The 19,613-nt window shown below is 54.6% G+C and overlaps 2 protein-coding genes across 7 annotated transcripts in view; one reads left to right on the top strand and one right to left on the bottom strand.

The window, feature by feature from the left end:
- LOC128566373 (glutamate dehydrogenase 1, mitochondrial-like) overlaps positions 1 to 19,613 on the top strand; it is a 263,695-nt gene that overhangs the window by 11,767 nt on the left and 232,315 nt on the right.
- The window catches only part of KCNJ12 (potassium inwardly rectifying channel subfamily J member 12), a 38,917-nt gene continuing 27,548 nt past the window's right edge, over positions 8,245 to 19,613 (bottom strand). For 3 of the 6 annotated variants that reach the window (XM_053563233.1, XM_053563232.1, XM_053563237.1), the window contains 2 exons: positions 18,236 to 18,357; positions 8,245 to 12,558 (listed from right to left, as the gene is read on the bottom strand). In XM_053563233.1, coding sequence (XP_053419208.1) covers positions 11,201 to 12,502 — 1,302 coding nt within the window. In that variant the 5' untranslated portion in view covers positions 12,503 to 12,558; positions 18,236 to 18,357 and the 3' untranslated portion in view covers positions 8,245 to 11,200. Of the gene's footprint in view, positions 12,559 to 18,235; positions 18,360 to 19,613 lie in introns of those variants that run through there. The other 3 variants (XM_053563236.1, XM_053563238.1, XM_053563235.1) reach the window with 3 other exon arrangements.

Below are 19,613 nucleotides of genomic sequence, written 5' to 3'. Positions count from 1 at the left end.
CTATCTGTTGCTGAGACTACTTTAAAAACAATTCGATCACTTAACTTCAAATGCCATTTTCTTTGATCAGCAAAGGTATTTCTGTGAATGTGGAATTAGTAAATAATGGCAAATAAAGAAAAAATACACATTTAAAAGCTGGTCGTCTAGGTAAAATATTCATTCTGTGTTGTCATTTGCTATCTAATTTGACCCCACTGGATCTTCCATAAACACAATTTTAAGTAGATTTTTGGGATTGTTTTATCCTGAATAACTTTGCCGTGTTCTTTGATATCTCATTGCTGAAAAGATACTTGGGTATCTGAGTGCCGGTGAAAACAAAGTGCTGGGCTGAGCTCCATAAGGACGTGTGGACATGATACAGGTCCTGGAGCTACATTGATTAGCCAAATCACAAGAACCAAAGAAAACAGTCTCAGGCTTTATTTTACTTCTGCCCCAGACGCACAACACCTTTGAATGACTGGGGTTTTCCTGCCCTCTGCTGTCTCCTAAGGGAATCTCTTATTTAGATGACCTCTAGGAAAATGGCTTCAGGTACAATTTCATGGAAATTTCCCCTTAAACACAAAACAAGCAAAAATATGTAAATAAAAGTAAGAAAATCTTGGTGTGTATATTCAGTCAAAGAGCAGAAAGTATTCTGATCCTATCTAAGATTTCAGATTTTCATTGTTGGGCCCTTTAAATTAGTATTATTCAAACATAAGCATGACTCTGCCACGTTTCACCTAGCATAGCCTTACAATACCAGAACTCAATAATGACTGTCTTGGGACATGACTTCCCCTAGGTCATTTTCTGAACCCAGGGTCTCCTACATGAAAGGCTTTTCAAAGGCAAGAAAAATGCAACAGGTGCTACAACCAACATCAAGTCAAGTGCCAACATTTTAATATTCCCAATGCTTTTTATTTCATTCTATGAAGGCACCAGGCAAACACACACACATGGGGAAAAACACACAGAGGAACACACACAGGGAACACACACTGGGAACGAACACAGGGAACAAACACACAGGATGCACACACAGCGGAACACACACAGGGGACACACAGGGAACACACACACAGGGGACACACACAGGGAACACACACATAGGGAACACACACAGGGAACACACACACACACTGAGAACATACACAGGGGATACACAGGGAACACACACACACAGGGAACACACACACAGGGGACACACACAGGGAACACACACATGCAGAACCCAGAATGGCTTTGGGACCAGCCAACACGGAGTCTCTCAGATGTCACCATAGCTCAGAGCCATGTGACCTCCGCGTAAGCAGTGGCCTGAGTCCCTCTGTCTAGCCACAGCTCTCTGAGGACGTTCTCCCTCCCTGAGCCAGGGCCTCCTCCACTGGGGCAGCTGGGCATAAACGAGCTCCTACACATCTCTTCCCTTCACCTTCCATGTGATGAGGGCACAACTTGGGCTCTGATTCTGCCCTTTGCAGACATGTGTTCCTCTCTCCTGCCTGTGGGAGTGTGGGCTCCTGCCTGGCCAGTCCCTTCTTCCCCACAGGCAATAAGGAGGGCTTCTCATTAACCCTCCTCAGCCAAGGGGCAGCCCACAGCCCTTGGGGCTGGCTGGGGGCCTGGGGCGCAGCACTGCTGTAGGCTTGTCTGCTTTACAGGGCAAAGTGTGACACTTGGAAATGAAAATGTTCTCTAAGGTAGGAGTAATTGCCAGTACAAACAAAAGTCAATATATTCATTTTATGCATTTTAAGGAAAATACAGTCAATGGGAGCCCTCCTGTCATTATCCATGTAGGTCCTGCTTCCTCTCAGAAGTCAGAAAGTTCCATTTTCCTGCCACCCCCAGGGTAACCCCTCCCCGACTCCACTCCCCACGCACACACCCTACTCCGGATGATAACTGCAAACAGGACTTCAGAAGTCTGTGCTGCCTTCATAAGAGCCCACGTCACCTACAGTGCCCAGCCCACCATGCCTTTCTGGGCCCATTCCAGGAAAGACTTCTGATGCCGAGGAGGGGTCCTCTCCTCTGCAAACACTGGCTTTATGGGGACACAGGTCAATGACAAACACATAGACGCAACAACTAGAATACTGGAGAGAAAATCAGGTTCTTCACTCACAACTAGGGGCCCGTCTGTCCTTGTGTGTCTGACAGCTACCTCACGCTGCATCTCTCTGCCTTTCTGTCTTTACGTCTGTGGTCTGCCTTTCTACCTGATGCCCCATTAGGGCTATCTGCTAGTCTGTCACCCTCTCTGACTTGCTGTGTGTTTGTCTTTCTGACCACCTCTCTGCCCATCTTTCCGCTTACCTGGCCAGCTTGTCTTATCTGGGTGTCATCTTCTAGTCAATTTATTTCTGCTGTTCTCAATGCCTCCAACCTCCCCCTCTCCCAGGCTCCCTTCCTGTAACCACCATCACAATTGAGATATAGAACATTCTATCACCCCAAAAACTCCCTCCTACCCCTTGGTGGTGAGCACCCCTCCGCCACTCACCCCTGCACTATCGAAGTGTCTCCAACACAGTAGTCACACCTTTTCCAGAATATCCATGAGTGGAACCCACAGTGAGAAGCCTTGGGGTCCGGCTTCCATGCAGCCTAATGCCTCAGGATGCACCCACGAGCCACACGGTGTCCAGCTCCTCCTCCATGCTCAGCAGCATCCCTGGTGGAGATGGACCATGGCTCAGTTACCTGCTCATCAGGTGGAGGACACTGGGCTGCTTCCTGGTTTGGGCAGGTATTGAAAAAGCTGCTGTAAGCACCCATTTACAACTTGCAAGAATGTGAGGTTTCATTTCTCTTGAGTACCATCTAGTTGTGGAATGGCTGGATCATCTGATAAAGGTATGCTCAACTTCATTAAATATTGTAGAAACTGCCAAATCACCCTCCAAAGTGGCTGTGCCTTTGTTTGCATTTTAAAGTATCCAGGGATCCTGTCACCCCAGCCATCACCTCTCCTACCCTGACACACCCCTACCCCCCACATTCCACTGCTCCAGCCATTTGGCCAGTGGCACATTCAGCCCCTATGCCAGCCCAGGCCTTTGCCCGGCCCCACAGTGGCCTCCCTGTGTTGCTTCCTACACAGCCCCAGAGTGATCTCAACCCTGCCTGGCCTATCCCTCTGCCTGGCCTAGACTCTGTCCCTGGCTCTGGTCCAGCCCCATTGGCCTTCCTCCTCCTCTCAAGCGCAGGGGGAACCAATCCAAGGTTGCCCCTCACCCAGGATGTCTGTCCCCTGGATAAGGGCAGCAAGACAGAGGGGCTTGTGCTCGGACAGGCCCTCTGTGCACCAGGTGCTGCTCCAGGTGCTGTTCCAGGCACTTGCTGGCCTTTCACTTAACCCTCACATGCTGCTTTGTGATCAGCCCCATTTCACAGAAGAGGAAACTGGGGCACAAGGAAGTCAGTTCACTGGGAGTTGCAGGGTACAGAGTTAGTGGGGAACCAGGGTCCCACCCAGAAGTCAGTCCTCAGGGTTCTCAAACGTACCCTCTGGGGGTTGCAGGGGCACAGAGTTAGTGGGGAACCAGGGTCCCACCCAGGAGTCAGTCCTCAGGGTTCTCATACGCACCCTCTGGGGGTTGCAGGGGCACAGAGTTGGTGGGGGAACCAAGGTCCCACCCAGGAGTCAGTCCTCAGGGTTCTCAGACGTACCCTCTGGGGGTTGCAGGGGCACAGAGTTGGGAGTAACCAAGGTCCCACCCAGGAGTCAGTCTTCAGGGTTCTCAGATGCACTCTCTAGGGCAGTGGTTCTCAGCAATCCTTTAATACAGTTCTTCATGTTGTGGGACCCCCAACCATAAAATTATTTTCATTGCTATTTCATAAGTATAATTTTGTACTGCTATGAATCGTAATGTAAATATCTGATATGCAGGATGGTCTTAGGTGACCCCTGTGAAAGGGTCGTTCAACCCCCCCCAAAGGGGTTGTGACTCACAGGTTGAGAACCGCTGCTCTAGGGGTTACAGGGGCACAGAGTTAGGGGGGAACCAGGGTCCCACCCAGGGAGTCAGTCTTCAGGGTTCTCAGATGCACCTTCCATTGGCTGCAGGACTGATGTGGCCAGTGTGAGAGTTACCCCCAAGAGCCCCTCTTGTGGCTTTTGTTCTCTGCCACCCATTTATTACTTGGTGCACGGAGGAACCGCCCTATAAATGCCCACTGAATGCTAAGCCATGCCTCATTGTCCCTGTCTCTCAGTGAGCTCAGAGGAGAGGGAATGGCCCCTGGGACCCTTCCACTACTCCATGGGGCTCACCTGGCCAAGTGTACAGACAGGGAAGCTCTGCCTCTGACGTTCAGTGCAGGCTTCAAGAAATTACCCCAGCCCAGCACCTGTGGTCAGTACTCCCTCAGGATCCAGGGAGAAATCCCAGGGGCATGTGCACTTGGGTGAGAAATATTCCCACCTCCATGGTGCCCAGCCTCCCAGAGAAATTTCAAGTTTTCCTCCATTAGGGATGGAGGCAACCAGGGTAGCCAGTGTCTGCTGTCCTGTCCCCACAGAGCCATATACTCCCACGTGGGCTGTGACTGGCACTCCTCTGGGGAGACCGTGCTGTCAGGTCCCTGCTGTCCAGGCTGGGTCAGTTGGAAGGAGCTGCAGGTTAGAGAAGAAACCCAGACATCAGTACAGCACAAAGGTATTCTGATCACTACTTTTCAAACCCTCCATGTTTTCTTGTATTTTGTGCCTTTCAAAATGTTATTCCGAAAGGAAAGCTCAAGGATCCCTGACCGTGAGACTGGGGTCTGCCTATGTGGCGGCTCCCAACCGACCCACCCCTGGGACAAGACAGCTGTGCCCTGACCTCCAACTCCTGAGCTCCTTTCCATCTTCCTGGCACAGCCAAGCATTTTAAGGTGCTGCTCTTCTGAGTGCCGGCAAACAGCATGGATAGGGAAGAACAAAAGGTCCTGCTCTTGAGGGGCTGACATTGGGGAAAGACGATGCAGTATGCTGTGGTCACCGTGGGGGCCCAGAGCCCAAGTCAGGCCCAGGTCCACAAGGCAGGCTCCCATCCCCTCCCCACACCATCGCCTGTGAGGCCTATCTTCCTGGGAGGGTCTTCCCTAAGCACATGGTAACCCTCCACTCGTCCCTCAGAGCAGACAGAAAGTGTTGCTTCCCTGGTGCCCAGCTGCTAAACCAGGTAGGTTACAATCAGGGTCAAGGTTGCAGTGGGCATAGCTGGTGGCCGCCCCACCTTCTTCTTGGGAGAAACACATTCCCCCACTGGCCTTCTGTGGAGAAGCTCCCAGTGGGTAGGCATATCTTGCCCAGGGTTGCTGCCTGCAAGGACTGAGTGACAGGGCTGTGATGGGCACTTTGAGTCTCAGCAGAGACAACGGCTCTCCACATCAAGTGGAATGTCAGCCTGGCCAGGGCTTCAGCTGGACCCCTATCCCTCCCTCAGCCCCTTCCTGCTGAGGCTGCTTCCCTCTCCCAGTCCAGTGCACCAGAATCCCTATTTTCAGAGGGCCTGAGTCAAGACCCTTGTTCAGCATCTATCCCTTGGCCCCATGGATTGAAATGCCCCAAGGGCCAGTTCTGGCTCACCTCCCACTCGGCCACTGACAGGACCAGCAGCACACAGCACACAGTAGAGTTTACACTTGAGGGAATGCATGGAGTTCTCATTTTATGTAGGGAAACTGAGGCCCAGAGTTAACCAGTCATAAACACTTGAGGGGCAGAGCCCAGATTTCAGGCCTTCTAGGTCCCAGTTAGCCTTGGGTGAGGAGGGCCCCTGCTGTGTTTTCTGGGCACCAAGGAGGAAAGTAGGCCCAGAGCCTTCCTTGGGTTCAGATACCCTCCAGCACAAAGCCCTCCCCACTCTGATCCTGGTTCCCAGTTTTGGGTGTCCCCAGGCTGGGCTTCTCTGCCCTAAGCATGGTTGGTGACTGGGCTTTGTCCAGGCTGGGTCAGTGAGAAGGAGCTGCAGGTTGATGAGGCCTGGAGAGCCCTCTGTGTGGGAGGACACCTGCAGACTTGGCAGCCACCCATCCAAATTCACGTGAAGCACAGCTGTGCCTGTTGTCAGCACTGGGCCCCCAGCAGAGAATGAGAGATGACAACCCCTGCCTTTGTGGAGCTCACAGCCTAGTGGGGACAGCAAATAAGCACAGGTAACAATAGCTAGCTGCAGATGGCCTGAGAGGGAGGGTCAGGCAAGGCCTAGACCTTGCCTGATAAAGATAAGAGGCCAGATTGGCTAAGACCTGAGGGTAAGGTATGGGTCAGAGGAAACAGCATGTGCAAAGGTCCTTGGGTGGGTGCGGGATGGGGGTGCTCAGGGAACTGAAGGGGGAGCATGCCTGGAGCATAGCAGCAGGGAGGCTAGACTGGGTGGTACAGGACTTCCACCATGGAGAAAGCAGCGGGATTTTACTTTCAGTGTGGTAGGAAGCCAGGGAGGGTTTTAGGCAGGGGGATTTCATGTGCTGATTCTGGTTGTAAGAAGACCACTCTGGTGCTGGGTGGAGAGCAGGCTGAAGTGGGATGGGATATATACTTGGGGAACCTTGAGTCTCAGCAGAGACAACCAGTCTCCACACCCAGTGGAGAGTCAGCCTGACCAGGGCTTCAGTCACTGCTGCCGGGGAACACATGGGCAGTTCTGATCTCCACTTATGCGTCCTTCCAAGTCATGGGGGGGAACCCTTAAGGGTGATTTGCAGAAGGACAAACTGGGATAAGTCCAGGGCAGGATCCCTGGCTGGACTGCTCCGCCACTGGCTGAGAATTTAATCCTAGCCTTTGACACTGGCAGGCCAAGAGGCCTCAAGGGGCCCTGTGCCCATAAGCAGTGTCCATAGGTGTCTAGGTCAGTTGACCAGACATGGAGGATGGTAAGGAGGCCTGGCTCAGATCCCAGCTGGGATAACATTCCTCAACCGATTTCCTCTAAAACAGGTTAAGCAATGCCTCCAGGGTCTACCTGGCAGGGATGGGCCCAGGATAAAGGGGGATGTCTCACAGGCCTCAAACTTTGAGTGAACAGGTACTCACTAAACAATCACCCCTCCCCCCAGCTCGGTGCCCCAGACCTGGTAGGAGCCTGGGCCAGGTATCCCCCACTGTGACCTCAAGTGGGCCACACTTCCTCTGAGTGCACCAGCTGTGCCTGGGGAACAGTGGGGAGGAGCAGCACCCACCACTTTAATGTAAAGCAGGGTGCCACAGAGTGCTGGCTGAGTAAATGTCCTTCCTCTCCTATAAGCTCAGGAACATGCTCTTTTTAGGGATGGGAGACTATGGCTAGAGGGTGGTAGGAATGCACTCAAGGTCCCCCAGCAAGCCAGCAGACTGAGGTCTTCCCAGGGCCCTTTGGGGTATTAGCACAGCCAGGTCCGGGGACCTACAGACTCTGTAAAAGTTTTTGGGGGGCACCAACTGGGGCCAGTCTAATTCTCTGGGGTCAGTACACAATCAATCTGCCACAGCACTCTGGCCCCAGCTGGCTTACATTCTGCTATGTTAGAGTCCCAGGAAGGTTTCAGGGTCAGGGAGGCCCCTACCAGATCCCCAGCAGGTATAGGGTCCTCCCTCCTGGGTCTAGTGCTTTCTCAGCCCCCATGTATTGCAGAGTGGGGTGCACCACTCCCAGGAATGTGTCAGGGTTTTCTCATTGGGATCATCTGGAATCATCACCTAAATCCAGCAGAATGAGGAACTCTGCTCTTTCATGAACTCTGTGTCATGGAAACCATTTAGGCAAAGGGAGGCATTCTCTCTCTGAAGATTTCTACTAGAAGACCACAGAGATCCCAGAGTCTGAACCCCTGTCCAGAGTCTAGTCGCTGTACAGGCATAGGAGCCAAGACCTCTACTGAGGCTCATCTCAGCAGAGACCACACCGATGCACTCTGAAATTCCTCCTCACCCCTACCACAGGTTGGAGCAGGACTTCTTCCCCCAGGAAGGCCTCCCAGCAGAAAGAAGACAAGGCAGCAGGTGCCAGGTTGGGACCCAAGGGAACCTGCACCTGTGTGCTTCAGGGAGATCTTTGGAGGAGGAAGCGTCTCTGCTCCCTCGCAGCTGCAGCCACAACCTGATACGCCCTGGGCCTCGCCCACCACAAGATGTCCCGGGAGCCCCATGCCCACCACAAATGATGCCCGGGGGCCCCCACCATCCAGCGCAGGGAGAGTGAGCCCGGCAAGCTCCCAGCATGCAGTGCAGCGGCGGACTTTCAGATACACATCTTGACACCATGGACCTCAAAGAGATCAAAATGCATTTAATGTGGTCTAGTCTCATTGCCTAAGTTTTTAGATACTGCTATGAATTGAAAATAACATGAAAATTCTCCGGTTTCACCATTTAAAATAGATTTGACATTCTGTGACTTACGCAGGGCAGACATCCTGTGCAGGGGCCTCCTGCCAGTGGCTCCCTTTGCCCCCAGAACCCTCCCTCAGGGGGGACCCAGTGGCACAGCACCAGCAAAGCTGAGGGACAGCCACCACACTCCGAGCAGCACACCAGGGCTGCACACACATGTGTTCACACAGACACACACGGCCTCCTACACATGACCCGGGCACACGTGCTTATCTCCAGATGCCTCAGCCAGAACACAAGCTCTAATGCAGAATTGGGAAGGGGATGGAAGGGGGGGGGGCTTCCAGGTTCAACTGTGCCAATGACCGTGGCCACCATCACAGCCTCCCAGACTGCTGAGCATTCAACCAGTCCCACATGTAGAAAACATGTACACAGACACGCATGCAGGCAGACAGATGCGTAACTACCTCATATGCACATGGACACATCCTGTATCTGTATCAGAGTCCATTCGCACCGTGGGAGAACTGTGGGTGCACATTTGCACTGCTCGCCAGGCATGCTCTGGCACAGTCCACACCACACCCCAGGGGCCAAGTCTTCCTGCTCCTGGCTATTCACATCTGCCCTCTCACCTCAAGTACACTAAAGAGGGAGACTATTTTGGTCTTTAGCACAAGCAATAAATAAATAAATAAATAAATACAAAGAAAGGAAGAAAGAGGACAGGAGAGTTTGGACATGAAGCATCTGTCTGCCTTGGTGAGACGGAAGACAGCTAGGGGATGCTCTCCTGGCAAGGCCTAAAACCGCTAGGGGGCAGGCCTGGGGTACTTGGGGCCCCAGCTCTGCTCTGGATGGGAGGAGAAACCTGGTCCAACCTGTTCTAGAGGGGCAGAGTGAGATCTCAGGCCAGTTGCCAGGGGCCACCTATCCCCCCACCTGGCTGTCTGAGAAAGGGTTAGAACTAGCACACCAAATCCACTCCGCACCCAGGGCTAAGGCAGGGTTAGAAGGGGAGGGCCAGGCCCAGGCCCAGGGGCAGAAGTGAGCTAAGACCCCTCCCACAGATCCTGAGAGGAAAAAACCACTGGGCTGCATCATCCAGGCAGAGATAAGGGTGGGGTCAGAGGCTACGGCTGTGGCCTGGGGTTGGGGTGTCTCTAGACCCCCTGCCCCAGTGTCCTATTGGCAGCCCGTGTCTAGACCCTTTATGGCCTCATCCTCAGTGAGGGCAGCACCCTCGTCCCAGGCAGCGGTCCCTCCCTCCCTACCCAACCCACTCACTTTGTGACTTCCCCTTTGTGACATCCCCTTCCATGTTCTCTGCCTGTTTCCCCACTTGGGCCACAGAGTCCTTGGTGCCTCCTGGTTCTAAGCGGCCTTAGCAAGCACAGGTTAGAGCAGGAGGCAAGCTCCTTGTAATTACTGCCTTCTTGAGGGGCCTCCATTCATTCAAGGAAACAGGCTTCCTCAGCAGAGGCCTGGCCCCCATCAGCTGCCAAGAACAAGAGTCAGTGACACAAACCTCTTCCTGGCAAAGGGGCCATAGTGTCTGGATATGTGAGGCTGGGGGTGCAGGAAAAGCTTCAGTAAAAAGGAAGTATTTGTTCCATGGCCAGTTTCTCAATTCAGCTTTGAATGGGAGGGGGGCACTTTAAAGACCGGGTGTGTGTATGACAATTCCTCTCTCCTTCCCTGAGAGCTTCCTCTGCCACTCAACGGCAGAACAGGCCTGGCTATACTGTGCCTGGGCTCCCTCCCTGTACTGCCGCTTTCCCAAGGCAGACGGAGGGGCTGGCAGGGGCTTCTGCAGTGGAGGTAGGGGGACGAGAGACGAGAGAACCAAAAAAGGACAGGAACAGCTAGAGCAGGACAATCCGGAGTCTCTAAGGCACGGCTCACACTGTGGGCCCAGAGGGGACAGGGGCTGATCTGCTTCCTCTGAGTCTGGGATCCTGACTTCCCTTCCCAAGGAGCCATCTACGCCTGTGGTTCCCAACTGTCCCCCACTGTGGAAGGGATGGAGGCCCCCGGGCAGAAATGAAGAGAGAAGCAAAACATGAGAATCAGGGTGGGGGTGAACCCTTGACAGCAGGTCCCGTATCTGGCCCTGAGACGCACCTCTAAGGTACAAAGTCAAACTCAAAAAACTCAAACCAGTTTTTTCCCAGCCCCCACCCTCCACCCCGGGGACAATAGAAAGCTTTAATTGTGATCATTAACATGGTCTTGGATTTTCTATCACAAACAGAACCTAGTTGGCCCCATAAGCATGAAGTGCAGGTCATCGAGCACCAAGCTTGCCAGGAGGGGGAGCCAGCTCCACCTTGGGAACCTACAGGAGCCTCCAGCTAGCTGCTGCATCCTGGCAGACTCATGGAATTCTAATTGCCCTTTTTGCCCCCCAAGAATTAAAAAAATCTTTTCTTCATTTGCATGTTGTTTTTTTTTTTTTGTAAACAGTCTTACCCAAGCTAAGGTTGAGAAAGATGAAACCCGGTGTTTCTCCCCAAGTTAAAAACCTGCAAAGGACACTGCAGCCTACCAGCGCTCACAGCAGGGCATGGCCCTGCGGGGCCATTTCCAGGCAGGCTGCAGCTCTATCTTCAAGCAGGAGCCCTTGGCTCCTGTGACCTGGCTCCCAAGAAGCCACCTGCCTGCCCTGAGCCCATGGTAGCCTCTGAGACCAGTGGCCACCTGCTTTGGCCACCCACTCTCCCGCCAACCTTCTGAGATCATTGCGAAGAAACATAAAACGACTAAAATGCTACTGAGTCTGCAACCTGGGGCACCTGGCTCCCGATTCTGCTCAAACTGGGCCCCTAAGGGGCTCTGCCGCCTCTCCTCTCCCAGGCAGGGGGGTGCTGCGCCTAAGCCACCAGTAGCTCAGATCTCCGACTCCCGCCTGTATGACCGCTGCTCCAGGGCACCACCTCCCGCCTGGAGTCTGTCAAAGTCGTGCCTTGCCTGGGGACTGAGCCCATCTTGGCTGCGGCTGTCCTGATCTCCATCAGCCTCATCCTCCTCATCACGGCTCAGGAAGGCCAGCTCATTCTCATAGCAGAAGGAGTTGGCGGTGGGCAGCAGGAACTTGTTCTCAACCAGGTCCTTGGCACTGCAGCGGGGTGTGGAGGGCACCTCATAGGTCTTATGGAAGTGCGAGTAGTCAATCTTATACTGGTTCTTCTCCTCAAACAGCACTGGCTCGAAGCGGTGACCCCACAGGATCTCATTGGCCAGGTAAGAGCTGCGGGCCTGGGTGGTCATGGCCGTGGCCTCCACCATGCCCTCCAGGATGACAACGATCTCAAAGTCATCCGTCTCCAGGTCTTGCCGGCTAATGCCAAACAGCGGGCTGGCCTCGTCAATCTCGTGCAGAATGGTGATGGGCGACACCAGGAAGATGCGGTCCAGGCCCTTGTCGAAGCCCACGTCAATGTCGATCTGGTCCAGAGGGATGTACTCGCCCTCCTCCGTGACCCTGGGCTTGATGAGCTGTGCACGCACGTGGGCCTCCACGATGTGGCTCTTGCGCAGGTTGCCCACGCGCCACATGAGGCAGAGCTTGCCGTCCCGCAGGGCCACCACGGCATTGTGGCTGAACAGCAGCGTCTGCGCCCGCTTCTTTGGCCTTGCCATCTTGGCCATGATGGCGCCGATCATGAAGGAGTCGATGATGCAACCCACGATGGACTGTGCCACCACCATGAAGACGGCCACGGGGCACTCCTCTGTCACACAGCGCAGCCCATAGCCGATGGTGGTCTGTGTCTCAATGGAGAAGAGGAAGGCTGCCATGAAGCCGTGCACCTGCATCACGCAGGGTGTGCGGCCCCGGCCCTCAGCCGGCTCCAGGTCACCATGTGCCACTGCGATGACCCAGAAGATGATTCCAAAAAGGAGCCAGGAAGCAAGGAAGGCCAGTGAGAAGATGAGCAGCATGTAGCGCCAGCGGATGTCGACGCAGGTGGTGAACATGTCAGCCAGGTAGCGCTGTGACTTCTCGTCCATGTTGGCGAACTCGATGTTGCACTGGCCGTTCTTCTTGACGAAGCGGTTGCGGCACCTGCGTCTCGTATGTACCCTGCCATTGCCGAAGCCATTGGCGCCTGCCATGGTAACCAGGCGCAGCCCGTCCTCCTCTGATGACACGATGCTGTAGGGGTTGGCCCGGCTGGCTGCAGTCATCCCGGGGGCGGGGGGGCTCCAGCCTGCCCCCAGGCTGGCTCCGGCTGGGGTGGCTCCTGCAACAGAGAGGACAGCAGGTCTGGCTTGGCCCCACCGCTCCTTCACTCCTCATCTGGGGCCCAAACCTGATCAGGGAAACTCCCTGCCCTGACAGACACATGGGTAAGCTCTGGCATTGCCATCCGTCTCAAGCCCACTCTGCCTGCTCAGGGGGGGAAATGGCCCCTCCACCCTCTCAGCAGCTCCAGCCAGAGCCCTCAGATTCATCTCAGTGCCTCTCCCACCCAGTGCTCTGCTTTCAGAATATATTTAGAGTCTGACCCCTTCTCCTCACCTCACAGCCTGAGTTCTTATCACTGCCTGTCTAGACCAATGCGGGGGGGGGGTCCCCTCTCACCAGCCTTCCTGCATCCACACCAGCCCCCTTGTCACCACAGCAGTCATGGAGGGCTATGGAAGCCAAGTCAGAGGTTGTCCCTCCTCTCCTCTCCTCACAGCCGGAGTCCCCCAGCAGGACATGTAGGACTGCCTGAGAAGCCCTGAGCCTCCTCAGACCTTCCCTCCCAGCCTCCTCCCTTCACCCTGCCACACGCCTTGGTCCCTGGACTGTCCCTCAAACCTGCCCTGGGTGCCCTCCTCCAAGACATCCTCCCTGCCACCTCGCCACCTTCGGGCCTTGGCCTCCACACTGCTCCACACGGCTATCTCTGAAGGCCTCCCCGTGCCCCAGGAAGACTGCACGCCTGTCCCCAAAATGAGTCCACAGAACCGACCCTTCTGACAGAACAGTGACAGCAACACTGATAATGTACCCCAGGCAACGTTGCCCCCAACCTGAGAATGCCATTCTATAAAAGGGTGAGGAGTTTTCTATCTTGCTCCCTGACATCCTACCCAAGGGCCTAGTGGGGACCCTGCAGCCATCTGACCCCCACATGCCCATTGGACACCTACACACCACTTCTAAGGGCCCCATCCCCAGTGGTATGGAGGGCAGGGCCTGGAGCCAGTGGCCAACAGAGCCACCTAATGGGTGACCTCAACCCAGGGTCTCTGGTCCCTCATCTCTAAATGAAGATGGCAGGGCCACTACCTGGGCATGTGGGGAGCACTCAGAAGTGTCACCTATCCCCACCACTGTCACTGGCTGGCTGTGGAGAGCACTTGGCTGAGACCAGCCTGCCACACACCCTCGCACACTGCTGGGTTCTCACGGAAGCCAGCACAAAGCCACTGACACAGGCCACGGCTGCCCCTCTCCCAACCCCATGGGCTCCACATCACCTGTCAGTGCCAAGGTGGGGCATCTATGAGATGGGGCCACAGCACCACCTGGCCCTATGGCCACCAATTCTGTCTGGACTCCCGCCTGCCTTGGCTGGGCTGTGCTGGAAGGGAGCAGACCTGGGACTTGCTAGCACAGGCAGGATGCCAAGCAGCTGGAGGAGCTTCTCCCCACCCACAAGGACCCCTCACATCCACAACTCCCACCAGTTGCACTGTGATATCAGAGTTTAAAAGGGCCTGTGACCTTGAGCACCTGCAGCCACTTTACCTGTAAGACATGGAGGCCCCCAGGAGAAGGTCCCAGGCTGGCCAAACCCCCACTGTGGGATTTGGCCACAGTGCAGCCATCGGCAGACCCCAGGGGCCCTCCAGGGAGGGGTAAGTGTGCAGCCCCATTTTACAGACGACTGTCTGGAGGCTCACAAATGGGAAGCGACTCGTCCGAGTCCCACAGGCAGGAGGTGTCAATGCCAGGATTCAGCATAGGACTGTGCGACCAGCTTCTGGCCAAGTCCATGCTAGGTGGGACCTGGAAAAGCCACAGTCTCTGATCTCTGCTCCAAACGCCTGGGAGACAGGTGGGAGTAGGGCCTGAACAGCCAGCAGTCTGAGCACCCCCAAGTGCTGCTAGAGCCCTGGCGCCTGGTGGGTGAGGCACTTACAGCAGGTGCTGCCTAAGGGAGCCACACGGACAGCAGACAAGGTCTTGGCACCCCTCAGGGCCAGACACATCAACAGTGCTCTCAGGCCACCTCTCAGCAGTGCAAAGCCCCAAGGCTCCTCGAGGGACGCCTTTCCTCACTCTGCCATCTGCCCCCCATAGCTGCTCCAGGTGACCACCTCACCATGGGTCTGAGGTGCTGAGGCCCAAGGCCGTAATGGCCGATGCTGCTTCTGCCTGGGCCAGGAGGCAGGGAGCTGGCGGTGGTGGGGACCCCCAGGGATGTGCTGGGAAGATGGCTTAGCCCCAGATTCCTGGGCCTTCCAGCGGGAAGTAGCCAGGGCTGGCGCACTCAGATGTCGGCGAGTGGCCACCAGATCCCAGGGGAAGGGTTTGTGTGGCCCTGGGGCCTTGAGGGATGTCCAGCGGGTCATGGCTGTTCCAGCTGGTGCTCTGAGCAGCTTGAGGCCTGCAGGGAACAGAATCGCAAGAATCAAAGGCCAGAGAGCCCAGCTCACACCCTGCTCCCACGCTGGTGGCCTCACATCTAGCAGGCACCAGGCAGGGGAGGGTGCTGTAGCAGCTCCTGGCATCTCTACCAGGGCTGGGCACCTGGGACCCACCCAGATGGTGTCACACAGGTCTGGGAACCCTTGCTTCTGTTGACATTCCTCCTAAAACCACACAGAGAAAATCAACAAGGTCAGATTTGTACCCTACTCCCCCATTTCTCAGAGCCAGAAGCTAACTCAGATCAAAATCACTAGTCCAAAGTCCCCCAAAAGCTGAGCAGCCAAGGCAGAGTTGGATACCAGGGTCCTCAGCTTCCCTCAGCCCTGTCCTGCTGTGAGAGAGAGAGCCCAACCAGCAGGGGTGTGTGGGCCCCACTCTGGCCATTGGTGAATATAGCACCACAAAGACAGACCCAGAAGAGGACACAGGAGTAGAAACCCCAGCACCACAAACTTGCCAAATATCCAAGGACACTCCTACACAAACACAGATGTGGCAAAGTTACACAACTGTGGTCTTTAAGGATTCGCTATAAGAAATATGAGCCAGTACCCTCCACCAGGGACATGCGGCCAGGCTGGCTCTTCCTCAATGGGGTGCATATGGTGCAGAGACTGTGTTAGGCTGAAGCAGGCCTCAGTGAGCAAGTGCAGTTCCCAGTCTTATGGATGGGAGCACCAACACAGGAAGAGAAAGAGATTCATCCCAGGGCACACAACAACTTGTGGTCCAGACTATAGTTAAAATCGTCCTCTGCAGATGCCCAGCTTGGTCAACTGGGGTCCCAGGGGCTATGAGAGGGGCACAAGAGGGAGGTGCCGGGTATACTACCTGAGCCAGACAGGCAGTGTCAGCACTGGATGATGGGCATCAAAGCACACAGACACCGCAGAGCCTGGGAAAAGGCACAGCCAGGCCCCTGCCTTTGGGAGTCCAGTAGCTCCCTGCTGTCCACGGTGCCTGGGGACAGCCTCCCCAGCAACCAGTCTGCTTGAAGTACTGGCCAGGGCCTGGGCTAGGAGCTTTTAGGGAGGATGCCAGCCAGTGGCTGCCACGTGACCCAGGGGTGGGGCCCAGGAGTCACCAGGAGGTGCCTCCGGATGGAACAGGTTGCCCCATGCCCATTCCCCTGAGGCTCTGGGCTCCTCAAGTTTCGGGACATCCGGGAGGAGACCAGGGTAAGGCCTGGGCCAGCATTCCCAAATGCCAAGACATCCTAACCGGAAGGGACAGTGGAGAGAGAAGACCTGGGACAGGGGGAAGGAGGAGTGCCAGCAGCCCCAACCCCCAGGCCAGGGCCTTTCAGCTGGCAGGACGCCTCCAAAGCACAAGCACAATAGTTGATTATGTATTTGGCTGCTCTGAGAGCTCTGAATTAATTCACTTAATCCCTGCATGACATTGTGACTATTACCCCCACTTTCCAGATGAGTAAACTGAAGCTCAGAAAGACTGAGTCACTTGCAGAGGGTCACACACCATTTAAGATGTGGAGCTTCCAGTCTGGGGTGTGAGGGCAAAACAAATGCCTTCCACCCTGTGCTCTGCTCAGGCCTCCAACCCTGGCACCCCCACCTGATGGCAAGACATACAGCCTGCCTGCAGTGCTCGGGAGCACAGGTATAGGGCCTCACCAGCACCCCGAACGTGGCTGCTCACCCTTGTTTGGAACATCCCAGGAGGTGGCACTCACTGCCTCACCATCAAGCCACACCACCAAGGCCCCTGAGAGAATGCAAGGTGACAGCCTGCCTCGCCTCCTCCTCCAGCCCGTGACCAGGCAGACATCACTTATCAACCACAGAACTTGCTTCCACTGCACCCAGGACAGCCTCAGAGTCTTTCCTAATCCTGTCACCATCCATCAGACTTAACTTGAGAGCCTGAGAAGCCCAATCCTCATTTTGCAGATGGGGAAAGCAAGGCTCTGGGATGGCTAAGAGGCAGGCAAGGCTGCAGGGTGCACGGTGGTCCTTTGTGCCAGGCTCTGCCCAGACTGTGGGACCACAGTGAGGCCAGGATGGGCATGTGGGGACAGCGAGGAGGGGCACTGCCAGTTGGGGAGCGAGACAGAGCCACCCTTCCAGGCCAAACTCCACCTGCCAGAGGCTCGGACAGCCTCTGCCATCACTGTGGCCTGCAAACATTTGAGATCAATGCAGTGCCAAGCCCAGGCTAGGCTGCAGGAGAGCAACAGCAGTGACATGCTAGTGTGTGTAGGGGACAGGTGGCCAGGGTCTGCTCATATCCAGCCCTCACTACCAGCCCCAATTCCGACAGCCAACACCAGTGTCTTCTACCCAGAAGCTCTCTCTGGCCACTGGAGGACACTCTGCCATGCAGAGGGCAGTTGGTCAGCCTTCTGTTAATGACAGAAAGGAGCAGGTGGATAAGGGCCCAGCAAACTGCCCCTTAGATGGGACAACTCCATGGCCAGGTTCTGCGCCATCTCCTGGCCCCAGGGTCCACAGTCCAGCTGGCTCCAGCAGTAGACATATCAGCAGTGTGCCCTTTATTGGTTCCCTCCTCCCTTTCTCACTTCCTTACTTCCTTGGATCACCTCCCACTAAGCAACTTGCACTAGATCCTTTCTCCCCTAGGACCCCCCCCATGGGGCCAAGGCCCCAAACCCCAGCTTCCTTCCTAGATACCCGACAACACCACCAGCCCCCTTCTCCCCCTCCTCCTCCTCCTCAAAGCCCTTTAGAATTCTCTAGGCCTGGGCTTTTCCTGATAGGGCCAGAAGCTACTTTCTAAATACAAGAGTTGATCTTATCCAGGCCCCATCTCTGGCCAACCTCAGAGGCCCAGAAAGGCTGGTGCAGGTCCTGGCAAAGAAGGGACACCCAGGAAATGCTCCCTGACCAGATAAAAGGATAAAAGACTAAGCACCTGAACAGAGGGATAGATGAGGAAAAGGGTGGAACAATGAATGAGGACACAGATAAATGCACAAGTGGGTGGTCAAGCAGATGGATAGATAAATTGGGCTAAGAGATGAGTGGGTGAGTGGATGGATGGGAGTGACCAGATAGATGGATGGGTTAGGTGGGTGAGGTGTGGGTGGATGAATGGCTGAGCAGATGAACGGGTTGGGTAATGGATGGATGTGCTGGACAGAAGGATGTGTGGCTGTGTAGATGTTTGGTGGAAGGATGGCTAGATGCAAAGGTAATGGATAGATGGGCTGGACAGGAGGACGTATGGCTGTGTAGATGCTTGGTGGAAGGATGACTAGATGCATAGGTGCACATCAGTGACTTCAATCTTACCTCTTGAATTTTACCTTCTAAGTAATGGTGCTGAGCAGGCAAGTGACTGTCTTCAAGGCTGAATTAGCAGTGACTGCCATTTCCCAGGCACCAGCTGGAGAGGATCCAGACATTAGAATATCCTAAAGTTAACAGAGCAAAGCCACGTTACTGTAGACGGTGCTGCTCTTCAGAAGTAAGACATTTCCACATGAACCCTCATTTCTGCTTACTTCTTCTGGAGCCCCACGGGAGGTGGAGGGACCTCACCCTGCACCTCTGATGCCCCACACCTTTGTGGGACCCAAGCCAGGTCCAGAACAAACATCTAGATCCAGAGAAGGGCAGAACAAGATAGGTCTTCAAACAAAATAACACCTGACAACTATTCAGTGCTTACTGCATGCCAAACACTATCATAGGTGTTTTATATACATCATCTCATGTAATCCTTACAACCCCACAAGGTTGGAACTATTGCTATTCCCATTCCAGAGAGGTAGATAATGTAATTCTCCTATGGTCACAAATGAACTTGAGCCCTCATCTTAGCTACCACCTGTAGAGCCTTCCCAATGCCAACCCTAGAGCCACCTGTAGACAGCTGGGGAGATGGACAGGTGGGTGGGCATATGAGTGGATGGGTAGATGGATGGTTGGGTGGATGGATGGATGCATGAGTGGATGGATGGATGGATGGATGGACAGATAGATGGACAGAAGGATGAATGTGAATGCATGAGTGGATGGATGCATGAGTGGGTGGGTGGATGGATGGATGGATGGATGGACGGACTGATAGATGAGTGGATGAAGGGATGGATGGATGGACAGTCAGATGGATGGGAAGGTAGGTGGATGGATGGATGAATAGACAGTTGTATGGGTAGATGAATGGATGAGCGGGTGGACAGATGGATGCATGAGTAGAAGGATGGATGAATGGGTATATTAATGGATGAGTGGGTGGATGAGTGGAAAGGAGGATAGATGGATTAATGGATGAATGAATGGATGTAGGGAGGAATGTAAATGGGTATGTGGGTAAATGAGTAGATGGGGGATGGGAGGAGGGATGGGCAGATGAATGGATAGAGGGATAGAGAGGTGGTAGGGTGGATGATAAGTGGATAGATGGATGGATGAAGTGTTTGGGTGAATGGAACAGATGACTAGATAGATGAGTGGGTGTGCACATGGATGTGTAGCAATCAATAATTTGCCAGAGATTTGCCTTGAACACATATACATGACCCTACAATAATCCTATAATCCCCAAGATTCAACTCTCCCATCTGTGAAAGAGGCTCCCTACCATCTTCTCCAGTGTCCTGTGAGAGTCAGAGGAGAGGATGGTGGGAAAGGGCTGAGACACTCTGGAGGTAGATGCAAGCTACCT

The sequence above is a fragment of the Nycticebus coucang genome, chromosome 15 (assembly GCF_027406575.1).
Source record: "Nycticebus coucang isolate mNycCou1 chromosome 15, mNycCou1.pri, whole genome shotgun sequence".
Lineage (NCBI taxonomy): Eukaryota > Metazoa > Chordata > Mammalia > Primates > Lorisidae > Nycticebus > Nycticebus coucang.
Note: the sequence above shows the minus strand (reverse complement) of the source record. Positions and strands in the feature narration are given on the sequence as shown.